The following is a 14,735-nucleotide window of genomic DNA, read 5'->3' as shown; positions in this document are numbered from 1 at the left end:
TAAAGATGCCACCAAAAAACTACTGGAACTCATCAATGAATTCAGTAAAGTTGCAGGATACAAAATTAATATGCGAAAGTCTGTCGCATTTCTACACACTAACAACAAACTATCAGGAAGAGAAATCAAGAAAACTATCCCATTTACAATCACATCAAAAAAAAATACCTAAAAATAAATCTAAGGAGGCAAAGGACCTATATTCAGAAGATTGTAAGGCACTGATGAAAGAAACTGAAGATGACAGAAACAGAAAAATACACCATGCTCAGGGATTAGAAGAATTAATATTGTTAAAATAACTATACTACCCAAGGCAATCTGCAAATTCAATGCAATCTCTATCAAAATATCAATGGTATTTTTCACAGAACTAGAACAAGTAATTCTAGAATTTGTATGGAAACACAAAAGACCTCAATCAGTCAAAACCATCTTCAGAAAGAACAAAGCTAGAGGTATCATGCTCCCTGATGTCAAACTATTACTACAGAGCTACAGTAATCAAAACAGTCTGGTACTGGCACAAAACAGACACAGAGATCAATGGAACAGAATAGAGACCCCAGAAATAAACTCACATTTATATGGCCAATTAATCTACAACAAAGGAGGCAAGAATATACTGTGGGAAAAAGACAGCCTCTTCAATAAATGGTGTTGGAAAAACTGGACAGCCACATGCAAAAGAATCAAACTGGACTACTTCCTCATAGCATACACAAGAATAAGTCAAAATGGATTAAAGACTTACATGTAAGACCTGAAGCCATAAAACTTCTAGAAGAAAACATAGGCAATATGCTCTTTGACCTAAGTCTTAGTAATATTTTTTCGGACCTGTCTCTTCAGGCAAGGGAAACAAAATCAAAAATAAACAAATAGGACTACATCAAACTAAAAAGCTGTTTCACAGCAAAGGAAACTATCAACAAAATGAAAAGGCAGCCTACTGAATGGAATAAAATGTTTGCAAACAATAAATCTTATAAGAGGTCAAAAGCCAAAATACACAAAGAACTGATATAACTCAACATAAAAAGAGAGAGAGAGAGAAAGAGAACAACCAATTGAAAAATGGGCAGAGGACCTGAATAGACATTTTTCCAAAGAAGACAGACAGATGGCCAACAGATACATGAAAAGATGCTCAACATCACTACTGAAAATCAAAGCCACAATGAGATATTACTTCACACCTATCTGTACAGTTGTTATCAATGAGACAACAAATGGCAAGTGTTGGTGAGGATGCGGAGAAAATGAAACCCTTGTTCACAGTTGGTGGAATGCAAATTGGTGTCACCACTGTAGAAAACAGCATGGAGATACCTCAAAAAACGTAAATGACCTTATGATCCAGCAATTTCACTCCTGGATGTCTATCCAAAGAAACTGAAAATACTAGTTAGAAAAGATATATGCACCTCTATGTTCATTGCAGCATTTTATACACACACACACACACACACACACACACACACACACATATATATATATATAACTCAGCTATAAAAAAAGAATGAAATCTTGCCATTTGCAACAGCATGGTTGGACCTATGTGAAATAAGTCAGACAAAGATAAATACTGTATGATTTCACTTATATGTGCAATCTAAAAGCAAAACAAATGAACAAACAAAACAGAAATAGTCATAGATACAGAGAACAAACAGGTGGTTGCCAGAGGGTAGGAAGACAAGGGAAGGAGAGAAGTAGGTGAGGGAGACTAAGATGTACAAAATTCCAGTTAGAAAATAAATGAGTCACAGGTATGAAATGTACAGTGTGGGGAATATAATCAATAATTATGTAATATCTTTTTATTGTGACTGACAGTAACTAGAGTGAACGTGATGATTATTTTGAAATGTATAGAAATATCAAATCAGTGTGTTGCATAACAGGAACTAACATAGTGTTGTAGGACAAATATACCTCAAAAATAAACAAACTAATAGAAAAAGAGATCAGATTTGTGGTTACCAGGCGTGGGAGGTAGGGGAAGGGGGAATTGGATGAAGGCAGTCAAAATGTACAAACTCCCACTTAAAAGACAAATACTAGGGATGTAATGTACTACATGATAAGTATAATTAACACTGTTGTATATTATACAGGACATTTGTTAAGAGAGTAAATCCTAAAAGTTCTCATCACAAGGAAAAAAATTTTTTTATTTCTTTAATTTTGTATCTATGTGAGATGAACGTTCACTAAACTTGTATAATCGTTTCATGATGTACATAAGTCAAGCCATTATGCTGTACATCTTAAACTTATACAGTGCTTTATAGCAATTATATAAAATTGGAAAAAAAAGAACCAGGATGAGGACATCAATTATAGGGATTTTGATCCTGACTTGCTACAATGAAGAACTGTCAAACAATTAGAACTGCATAGAAGAGATGGGCCTCCTTGTATAGCAGTGAGTTCCCTGCCTCTGGAGGAGTTCAAGGAAAGGCTGGCCACTAGCTAGACAGGGACATTTTAAAGATGATTCTTATTTCACATAAAGAGTTAGATGATCTAGATTCTAAAAGACCTTAATGTCACTTTCCACATTGTGATTCCAGGATTGTAAAGGATCTTTAATTTCTTTAATAATTTATCCTGTTTAATAATCTCTCACTTCCAGGAACTCTTTCCATATATCTGTACTCTTAAAATAATCATACGTTTATTTTAATCCCTAGATAAAAGCAAATAACTAGGAAAAGGAAATTGACACTGAGTATCAATTATGTGCTGGGCTTGTCTTGAGTACCTTATGTAGATTACATCATTCAATCCTAACTATAATTGTAAGAGGTAGATCCTTAAGTTATTTTCCCATTTTACATACAAGAAACTGAAGTTCAAATAGGTAAAGTCACATGCCTCAGATCACAAAGGCAAATGATTCTGGAGCCTAGATTAAAAACCCGAGAGCCTTGCCTCTGAGCCCCTCTGCTCAGTGTGTCTCCCTCAGCCTCTTCCCTCTTACACACTCTGCTGTAGGACAACAAACTAAAAAAGCAAAAGGGACATCCTTCCCAACCAAGCCTGCTGACTCCAAAGCCAATATTCTTTCCTAGCTTCAATTCTAGCCACTAGAATTAAAGAAAATGTGAACAGTGTGAAGGAAAATAAGCTGTTTTAAATCCATTATGCAAGTTTAATTTCTGATTCACAGACTGAAATGTCTGGTCTATAGGGAATGTGTGTGGCTGTTGTAGATAAAATGACTACTTTTCTCAGCATTAGATTATTTCGAGACAACAACAACAAAAAAGGTGCCAATCTGTAATAGTTTTTAAAACGTGCTTCAAATTAACTATTAAAGATTGTCACATAATATATTTTCCCTAAGTATAATAAATCACCTGGATTTTTATTTGAGAAATTTTCATAAAGTAACATAAAAAAATCATTTAGAAAATAAGAAAAGCTGAGTTTGGTAGAAATAGCATTCTAGCCCTGCAGATACTTCTCCCTCTGCAGTCATTCTGGACTTTACTAATAAAGTAAGTTTCCAACCTCAAAAACAGAGCTTTAGAAAGCATTATGAAAACTCTTCCTGAGACCATTAATGTGTCAGTAAAACCACTTGACAGTGTTTTTCAGTAGTAAATATTTGGAGTCATAATCTCATGAATGAGCACTTTATTAAAGACCTCAAGTTTTTTACTGCCCTTTTTTTTTTTATAATTTTTATTATTTTGGCAGGAACTTGATCCCAAAGTGAATGTGTTTCACAAGTCTGAACAACATTGCATCATCGGTCATTTACAAGTAAAGACACATATAAGAAGAGGAATAAGTTCTGTATTTCTAATGTGATTTTACAATACATTGTCATTTCCTACTGCTCATCAGCAGAAATGCATTTTTATAGACAAACTCAATGCTTCATAATTTTCAAGGCTTGATAATTTAAGATCTACTATCTATAATCAAATTAAAGTCATTCATTCACTGAAGAAATTTGCATAGCTACTTATTTTTATTGTTCCACAGACAAATAATTTTGGCACCAGACGTATATAGGAAGTAGCTATGAATACACGTGTGAAGGGGATTACTGATAAAAGCACGACATATGAGCAGGTTCAAACCACTTTGCCACTTAGTAGCTGTGCATACTTGAGCAAAGTACATAACCTCTCTGAGCACTTAGTAAAATGACTACGCTAATGGCAAGTGATTGATAAATGGTGACTATTATACTTGCGATTGCTGATAGTACCAACGTAAAAAGTCTGAGAGTCTAAAACTTCACTAAGAAGTTTTACTTATGGTAAAATATTGAAAGTGTAATTTTGAAATAATTTTATGTATATTGTACAACAAAGCACATGAGTAAATATTATTGTTAGGATCCAAAAGATACCAATAAAGGTATTAAGAAAACTCTAGAGAACAAACATATGGACACCAAGTGGGGAAAGCGAGGGGATTGGAGGGGAATGGATTGGGATTGCCATATATACATTACTAATAAGAAAAAAAATATCAAATTGAACACTTTAAATGTATGCAGTTTATTGTACGTCAACTATATCAATAAAAGTTCTTAAAGAAAAGGAAAAAAAGAAAACTCTAGAATATTACTTTTAATTAAAAATACCAGTATTAATTTATTACTAAAAAAGTATTTCTAGCTCTGCCCACCCCAATAGCAATGACACACCTAAAGCCTGAATCTTGGTTTCTAAGCACCATTTCCCAGTAAAAGGATCCCAAGAGAATAGGCTGATTTTAGTTCTGTGGTGTGAAAATTGTAAGTGAGCCTAAGATATCATCTTCTGTCAAAAATCAAGGAAGCATTGAAAGACTAAAGGAGTTAGGTTATAAGGTCACAGAGACCATCTTGTAGGGACTCCTCCTGGTCAAACATGGAGGATTTGGAAAGCCAAAAGGAGAATAATTAATTATAACATAGTAAGTAAATAAAAATCCATGCCTCCATAGAATTTAAATAAAAGGAAAGAAAACAAAAAGCTTTTCTTTACAGAAGAATGTCAACCAATAAGTAGAAACAATGATGAAATTATAATATTACCACTTTGCCACCCCGATGTAAATTAATCCAGGTGAGAATCAATGGATGATAACATCACTAGGTAAACTTGATATGGAACAGAAATAACCTGCCAATGATTACCCCACAGATACCTTACTTAACTGGGGGGGGGGGGCGGGGAGAGTACCTTTATACTATAGATATGGACAATCAAACTTAGTTTCAGCAACAATGGAATAACGGAACAGTCTAACACTATTCTAATGCAATGCAATATGAAGTATACAACTTTACCTTTGAAATATTCTTGCCAAAAAAGGTTCAACCTGAATCCAATACAGCCTCTAGATCCAACTTTAAGTGTATATGGTATAGATATGCAAGTTAAATAACACCTTGAAGAAACAATCAGACCACTGCTCTGTACTCTGTACAAGAAGTCAATAATATTTTTTAAAAAACTATAAAAGGCTAAACATAACAAACAAATGTAATGAGTGAACCTAGATTGGACCCCAATTTGGGGAAGAAAATAGCTATAAAAGACATTCTTGTAGAAATCGGTGAAATCTGAATGTCAATATTAGACAGTTATTAATTATCTATTGCTGTGTAACAGATTAGCCCAAACTTAGTGGCTTTAACACAACAAACATTTATTATCTCACAGCTCTATGGGCCAGAAATCTGGGACTGACTTAGCTGGGTGTTTCTGACTCAGGGTCTCTCATAAGGTTATAGTCAAGCTGTTGACCAGGGCTACTGTCATCTCAAGAATCATCTGAAGGAGGATTCACTTCGGAGCTCAGTCATGTGGTAGCTGATAGGCCTCGGTTCCTGGGCACCTGGACCATGTAACTGTCTACCTGAGTGCCCCACCACATGACAGCTGGCTTCCCTCAAAAGCAATGATGCAAGGGAATTCAAGAGAGTTTATCCAAAACAAAAGCCACAGTGTTTTCATACCCCAGTCTCAAAAGTGAGATCCCACCACTTCTGACATACTCCACTCACTGGAAGTGAGCCACTTCATCCAGCCCACAAGGAGAGGGGGATTAAATTCCACCTCTCAAGGAGTATAAAAAACTTACGGGCCTGATAACCTCCGAGGATGATATTGTGGCATTATTGTTGACTTTTAGATGTGATGATGGTATTGTGGTTACGTATCCTTATTCTTAGGCTACATATGCTTCAGCAGTCAGAAACAATACATATGATGTCTAAACCTATTTTCAAGTGATTCTGCAAATACATGTGTGTGTGTGTATACAAAATAATAATATAGCAAAATGCTAACAACTGTTGCAGTAGGGTGGGGAAATACATGGATGTTCATTGTATTCCTTCACCCTTTCTATACGTTTGAAATTTTTTGTAAGAAACGGAGAAAAATAATTGAGTTATTTGAAGTGCATCCCCTCAAAATTCATATGTTGAAGCCCTAACATCCAATGTGATGGTTGTTGGAGATGGGACCATTGAGAGGTGATTACATTTAGATGAGGTCACTAAATGTAATTACCTCTCAGCCTCCAGAGGGATGAGGAATAAATGTCTGTTTTTTAAGTCACCCAGTATATGGCATTTTGTTATGACAGCAGAAAGCAGACTAAGACAGGGTGTTGAAATGATTGAAGTGACTTGATAAGTAATAAAATATTTGCTCCTTTCACAAAGTTAATGCGACAGAGGAAGAAATCCAGTGGTAAGAAGGGCTTTTTGATACAGAGAATTGTGGGGAAATAGAAAACATTATCATTACTGTGGATCACTTTCATGTTCCAACTTCCCATCTCACCTCAGCTTGGCAGTGAGGTCACTGTGGACCTGGAGGATCTAAGAATAGTTTCCACAAAGACCGCTCCCTCTACTGCATCCTGCCGACTCCAGAACCCCCTTCACAGCCTGTGGGACGCCACTGAGCCTTCACCCCTCATGGAGCCTCTCTTTTTCAGCATTAGTCATTCCTCAGTTTTAAACTCCATCTCCTTTACTCTTCAATTTCCTCCTACATATTTTACTAACTAATTGCAGTAGCTCACTTTTGCTTTTGGAAATTGATCATTATTATTAACCCCATACTTAGTTTCTTTGACACAAAATTTTAAAAATATAATTAAAGGATTATATACTGTTAAAAAATACAGTATTAATTCCCATGCTCAAACAGTTTCCAGTTAATTAAAAAGATAAAGCAATTCAATGGATAAATAAAAGTTTGGAACTAAGAGTCACTTCCCATGCGTCCTAGGTGGTGCAGTGATTAAGAATCCGCCTGCCAATGCAGAGAACATGGGTTCGATCCCTGCTCCAGGAAGATCCCACATGCCGCGGAGCAACTAAGCCCATGTGCCAAAAAAAAAAAAAAAAAAGAGTCACTTCCCTTTGGCAACATCTCTCAAAATTACAACCTCCATATCCTTTGACCCAGCAAGTCTACTTCTAGGATTTTTGTCTTGCTGATATAAGTCTCACAGATGAGAAATGATAGAAGATTATTCATAGCAGCCTTGTGTATAATAGTGTGTAGTATCTTACCAATTTTTTAAAGTAAATAAAAAGAGAAACATAGAGTATGCAGAGTATGCTGCCATTTGTATTAAAAATAAATTTAAAAAATAAATATATGTATATAGAATATTTCTAGAAAGGTATATAAGCAATTGTTAACAGAGGTTCCCTCTAGAGAGAGCAACTGGGTAGCTGGGGGGAAGAGACTGGGGGATACTTCTCTTCACATTCCCCATGTCCATTTAGAATTTTGTGTCTTGTGGGCGCATTACCTATTTTTTCAAAAAAATAGAGAAATTAAAAAAAAATTAATCCTTATAGTTTAACCAATGAGATGCATTAGCTACAAACTTTTTACTTTCAAGTGTTTTATATTTCTTTTTTCCTAATTAGAAAAATAAAAACTGTATCCGATGGCCTCATCAGGTCACCGAGTCCCATGCTGCCCCCAGCCCCCCTGCTGAGAGGAGCCTTTGAAATTGTGGTCAATAACAAGTGTGCTCATCCACATCTGGTTTTCAATTTCTGCTTCATAAACATGATCACAGATGCACACACACACTCCACATAGCGTACCTGGTTCAGCTTGTCTTTCTCCTCAACGCAGGAGGCAGCTTTTTTCTGCTCTCTGTTTACTTCTGCAGCCAGCCTCATGATTGTTTCTCTGCTAGCTTTTGCCTCCATCTCATGGACATTTACAGTCTCTTCAAGAGTAACAATCTGTCCTTTCACGAATGAGTTTTCCTTGCACAGCTCTCCCAGCTGAAGAGAAAGCAATTACAGCTGTCCTGTAAAAATTAATAATTTCATACCACTCTCTCTAAGCAACTCTGATCTACGTTCCCTAATGATCGCATTATTACACGAAAACAGGAAAAGCGCTAGCCCTCCATCCACTCAAAAGATAACATTTTCAAAGGCAGCCTCGAAACGCTCTTGTTATGTGCAGACTGGGTGGTCAAATCAAAATTAATCAAAAGGTAGCTACAAGGCAACCATGATGAGAGTTCAGCCAAAAGCTTCTGGATGGAACAAGCATCAACAAGCCGCTGGCCGCTAAATCCTCAAGGGACAGCGATGTTTCTACAGTTACAGCAGGCAAAGAAGCAAGGGCGTCCTATTCAGCCCACATCCACTGGCACCAACTGCCTGCAAGGCGTTACCTGGTGAGGGGGAAATACAGAGAGGAAAGCAGGACTCTCTCTTTTTACAAAAGAAAATCCTTCAAATTAATATACGCATAGAAAAAATCCTGAATAATATGCTCAAACAATGGTTATCATTGGGACCCTCAGGGCTTTTCACTCTTCATGCTGTGTATTTCAGTGGTTAGCTAGGAGCATTAATAAGACATATGATTTATAAGGGAAAATAAAACCAACCAGGCTTCTTGGCCCCAGGAAAACAGCCATGCAGACAGCTCAAGGATGCCTGTAGGAAGACCTGAAACTTCGCATGACAGGGTCAGCATTTGTGGTAGGACAGTCTGGGGAAGTGACATATCTTTAGCCTAGGCAATTTGCCAATATGGTGCCCTGCACCTGACTCAGGGCTATTCCCTCTCTCTTGAACACTTTTCCTCATATTTGCACGTTTCCTCTCCAACATCTTTTGAAAGTCCCCATCTCAGAGGGGCACTCCTCGGCCAGTCTACCTAAATTAGCATCCCATGCCTCTAAGCTGCTTCACTCTCTTTCCCCACATCCTGATTTGTTTCTCTTCACTGCACCTTTTACTACATGGGATAATACTGGATATTTGTTTATTTCCTCAGCATCTTTACCCACAGCAATGGAAGCTCTAAGAGGGCACAGATTCAGTCTTGTCTCATTCACTGCTGTATACCAGCACATAGAATGGTGTCTAGCATACAGTAATCACTCTCTAAATATTTGGGAAATGGATGAATGTCAAATAAGGAATCCCTTCTTTGCTACTATGTTTCCTTAGAGTGTGTGTGTACATGTGGTTATAAGGGCGATAAAAGTAAGGGAATGGCTTTGAAATTGCAATGGTTTTGTTCACCTTCTCAGGGGAACATCTAGTGAGTGTTGATCAAGACAGCAGCCTTTTTGCTCCTGGCCAGTGAGTTTTTTGTTTTTTTTTTTTAAGACAGGGACCTAGTCGGGTGATTAGAACGCTAAAACTCTAGGGTCCAGTATGTTTAAAAATATAGGTTATGTTATCATTCAGGTACAGTGAGGCCAATAGATCAGGAAACACTGAAAAGATAGTTTGTTACTCATAGTTCCCAGAGGAGGGGACACACCATGCCATGCAGGGCCACCCAGGGAGCAACAGGGCCGGTCAGGGGACAGAGAGAGCCAGGGGAAAACAGGTTTTCCACAGAAAGAAAGGGTTAGGCAGGGCCAGCAGGCTTAGAGGTTGGCTAGTTTGAATCATTTCAGTGGGTTCTGGAGTGCAGAAGCTGTCTCTAGTTGTCTGGCACCTGGCTCTGGGGTGATTAGTTGGATAGTGGCCCAGAGTGTAAAAGTCTGATAGAAGAAGTGGTTGGGGTGTAGGCTCTGTATTTGTTGGTTTGCATATGAAAGCTGTGTACCCAGGAGAGTCATTTACTAGGAATTGGCTAATCCTGGAACCCAGTCTTTCCTGGGTCAGCAAGGCCCCAGATGTCAAAGCATTTTGAAGTACAGAAAATAAAAAGGCAAGATTAATACAGTATCAATACCCAAATTAGTACCTGGAGATTGTCTCTGATGTGGGAAAGGGTGCCTGAAAGAAGAAGTGCTGTGATTTTCTTTTCTTTTCCCCACTACTTGGCTTTAAATATAACCTTCCAAACTACAATGAGAAGTGGACTTTTACAGACAGGCTCCTGGTCACATGTGTGCAACAGGAAGGTCGAGAAGCTGCCTCCGGCACCTTGAGGTATCAGATAGACCCTAGGCCTGAGCAACCAAAACCCACGCGTGAGCTGGAACTGCCTGAAATGAAATGGAATCATTCTGCAGCTTTCACAGAGTACACATGGAATGCTTACTGACAAGCCATTGAGGGGAGGGCTTTAAGAATGGCTGCATCCCCAGTGTTCACTGCAGCACTGTTTACAATAGCCAGGACATGGAAGCAACCTAAATGTCCATCAACAGATGAATGGATAAAGATGTGGTACATATACACAATGGAATATTACTCAGCCATAAAAAAGAATGAAATAATGCCTCTTTTAGCAACGTGGATGGACCTAGAGATTATCATGCTAAGTGAAGTAAGCCAGACAGAGAAAGACAAATATCACATGATATTGCTTATATGTGGAATCTAAAAAAAAAAATGATACAAATGAACTTAGGTGCAAACAGAAATAGACCCACAGACACAGAGAACAAACTTATGGTTACCAAAGGGGGAAGGCAGGGAGGAATAAATTAGTAGTTTAGGGTTAACATATACACACTACTATACATAAAATAGATAACCAACAAGGACCTACTGTACAGCACAGGAAACTATACTCAATATTTTATAGTAACTTATAAGAGAAAAGAATCTGAAAATGAATATATGTATATACTTCAATTAAATTCTATACTTCAATTTAAAATAAATAAATAAATAAATAATTTTTTTTCAAATGGCTCCATGGAAATCTATCAGGAAGCAAGGATATGAAAGGTTTATAAGTGAGCAAAGATATGGTGTCCATTCAAATACCTTCAGGCTCCCTAATGAATAATTCATAGGCCAATTGAATTACTCAGTTGATATAATTAATTTCCATCTCAATGGCCACCTACCATTAAAGCAGGATTTTTATTTTTTGGCTTTTGTGTAAAATTAAAAAGTACTTTAGAGCTAATCTTGACCTTATACTCAATAAGTATCCCAAAAATGACACACAGCTGGTTTTGGTTTTGGGTGTGTGTGTGTGTGTGTGTGTGTGTGTGTGTGTTTCTGTCTGTAACTAAAACAAACAAAAATCTTCCTAAAACATATCATTAAAATGAATAATTAATTGTATTTGACAACCTAAATATATTTTAGACAAAACAATCAATTCCTTCTGGAAATAATTAATCCTAAATAATGCTAGAAAGGCTCTTGGAATTGAGGCTCAGAGAGGTGATGTAGTTTTTCCCAGATCACACAAATCAATTAATGCTGTACTAGGGCTCCTGTCCTGTTTTCCTGCACCAGACTCAGCCACAGCTCTGCCTTCATGGTACACATCAGAATGATCACTAAATGTGCATAGTCTTTTTAATTTTCATACAGGCACCTTTAGAATAAAATCTTCATCTGATGCTTTTTCATTCTTCCTCTCTGGACCTAAGCAGTCACGAAGTTGAGCCAGAAATTCCTCATGTTTCCTGCAATTCTGCAACACTTGATTCTTATTCTCCTCGTTTTCCTTTAAACAGTTTCTATCGGGCAAATAATAAATAAGTCAAGAAGATAATACTCATCAAAGTTCAGAACTCAAGCTCTCTGCTGGGAAATAACCAATCATCATTTTCAACACAACAGTTTCCCAGACACAGAGCACATCATTGTCTCGCAAGCCCAGTTAAAGAGGAAAAAAGTGGAAACAACTCTGGGGCACCTACACTTTGCAGAAAGGTAGGGAGATCTTTATGGCATCTTAGCAAGGGAGACAGATTATCTGCCTCCTGTCTCTGACATTTTAGGATCTGCAGAAGTGGAAGGTGGTTCTCTCTATCACACACGGATCCACGCAGCCATGAGTATCTGTTGACGCTTCATGGGGAGTAAATAGAGTGATGCTACCCTGGACCTAGAGACCATTCTTTGGTCACTATATAATCATCCATACGGGTTACTTAGAGCTTTCCCTGGTTCATGGCCACGCATAACTACAATAAAAAATACATCAAAAAAAAAAATACATCAGAAACAGAGGATGTGGCCACCTCTGGAAAAGAAAGATGTTCAATCAACAGCAAAGGGGCTTCCTTGGTGGTGCAGTGCTTAAGAATCCGCCTACCAATGCAGGGGACACAGGTTCAATCCCTGGTCCGGGAAGATTCCACATTTCGTGGAGCAATGAAGCCCGTGGGCCACAACTACTGAGCCTGCACTCTAGAGTCCGTGAGCCACAACTATTGAGCTCACATGCCACAACTACTGAAGCCCGCATGCCTAGAGCCCGTGCTCTGCAACAAGAGAAGCCACTGCAATGAGAAGTCTGTGCACTGCAACAAAGAGTAGCCCTGGCTGGCCGCAACCAGAGAAAGCCCGCGCAGCAATGAAGACGCAACACAACCAATAAATAAATAAATAAATTTATTTTAAAAATCATTAGCAAAGATCACTACCAGTTTTTGCACATACAAAATTTTTTTACTTAATTAATTTATTTATTCATCGGCTGCGTTGGGTCTTCATTGTTGCGCGTGGGCTTTCTCTGGTTGCAGAGAGCGGGGGCTACTCTTCGTTATGGTGCACAGGCTTCTCAGTGCAGTGGCTTCTCTTGTTGCAGAGCACGGGCTCTAGGCGCACCAGCTTCAGTAGCTGCAACATGCAGGCTCAATAGTTGTGGCTCACGGGGCTTAGTTGCTCCGCGGCATGTGGGATCTTCCCAGAACAGGGATCGAACCCATGTCCCCTGCATCGGCAGGCGGATTCCTAATCGCTGCACCACCAGGGAAGTCCTCAGAATTTTTAAAGAGTATTGGAATGGGCCAATCAAGGAAAATCAGTCAATTTACTCTCTGCTGTGAATATTTTATTTCAAATCTCAGATAGGTTTGCTGAAATAGCATCGTCTATTTCTGATGCTTTAAATGTTAAAGACTAAGAGATCATCAAAAAATAGACAAATTTTAAAGGCAAATTAGAATCATTTCAATAATTTGGCATCATTTTTTAGTACCCTAGATAATAAACATGATTACTGCTTTCCCTTTTTACCATGTTGAGTGTTTATGACAACACTCAAATGTTACTGCAAATTCTTTCACACTATTCAAAAATTAACAAAGCATGTAATTGCATATACTCAAAAGCGTATCATATTTCTATTTAGCAAAATGTATAACAATAAAAGACCAACATCAATATATCTCTAAGTTCTTATTTTCAGCGTATGAAAAGTAATGTTTATTCAGTCTCTATAACTCATGAAAGTCATAGTTAATGCTATGGCTTTGATTGATTTACATATGTGATTCTATACATTTACTCCAAGATTTCAATCTTTCTTCTCTATTCCAAGAGTTTCTAAACTACTTCCATTTCTATTCGCATTTCATTTTGACCCAGCAAAGTCCCAGGCATCTATCATAAGGACATAATCACAATAAAGTGTGAAAATACGAATGTGCGTAGATGCTCATTGCATCCTGGTTTCTAATAATTTTTTGAGTGGAACTAACCTAAGTGCCTAAAAGAAACAACAAAAAGAACTGGTTAAGTAAATTATGATATTAACAGGCAATGAAATATCACTGGCCATTAAAAATGATATAATGAAAGATTTTTTAAGTATCTACAACATATTATTCAGGACAAATAGTTACTATGTGATTACATTTATGTACACTGTCTGAATATTTACTTGTTGAACAAAATGTTAACTTTAGCTTTTCTGGAATCTTAAGGTTTTGAGTAATTTTAATTTCTTTTTGGCACTTTACCATATCTTTAAAAACTTTCTTACACTGAATATGTATCATTTTATTACTCATTTGTTTAATAAATATTTATTGGGCACTTACTATGCATCAGGCTCTATTAAAGGTGCTAAAGATACAGCAGTAAACAAAACAAATAAACATCCTTGTCCTCATGGGGCTTACGTTCTAGTTGGGAAGATGGACGATAATCAGAGAATAAATGTATATTAAATGTATCATATTATAAAAGTGCTGGAAAGAAAAAATTAAGCAGGAAAGGGAGTAAGAAATATTTGGGGGGAGTGGGGTAAAATTTTAGATGTAGTCGCTAAGACCAGGTTAGTGGCAAGGGGAAGTAGTCAAAATTTAGATTATCTTGCCGGTAGAGATAGATGATGAGATTTACTGAAGGATCAAGGAAAGAGAAGTGAGGTCAATCCAAGATTTTTGCCCTGATCAACTAGAAGAATGCAATTTTCATTAAAGGAGATTAGGAAAAGCACAGGAGGATTCTATGGGAACACCAGGAGGTATTTTGGACACGTTCCGTTTGAGATGACTGTTGGACATCCACGTGAAGATGCCCAGTAAGTCGTAAGACATGTGGGTCTTGAGTT

At 37.5% G+C, this 14,735-nt stretch overlaps 1 protein-coding gene across 5 annotated transcripts in view; it reads right to left on the bottom strand.

The window, feature by feature from the left end:
* The window catches only part of CCDC170 (coiled-coil domain containing 170), a 93,415-nt gene that overhangs the window by 44,395 nt on the left and 34,285 nt on the right, over positions 1-14,735 (bottom strand). For 4 of the 5 annotated variants that reach the window (XM_057739662.1, XM_057739661.1, XM_057739664.1 and 1 more), the window contains 2 exons: positions 11,763-11,907; positions 8,099-8,284 (listed from right to left, as the gene is read on the bottom strand). In XM_057739662.1, coding sequence (XP_057595645.1) covers positions 8,099-8,284; positions 11,763-11,907 — 331 coding nt within the window. The remainder of the gene's footprint in view (positions 1-8,098; positions 8,285-11,762; positions 11,908-14,735) is intronic. The other variant, XM_057739663.1, reaches the window with a different exon arrangement.

This window comes from Hippopotamus amphibius, chromosome 6 (assembly GCF_030028045.1).
Source record: "Hippopotamus amphibius kiboko isolate mHipAmp2 chromosome 6, mHipAmp2.hap2, whole genome shotgun sequence".
Lineage (NCBI taxonomy): Eukaryota > Metazoa > Chordata > Mammalia > Artiodactyla > Hippopotamidae > Hippopotamus > Hippopotamus amphibius.
This window is presented reverse-complemented; position numbering and strand designations above follow the sequence as displayed.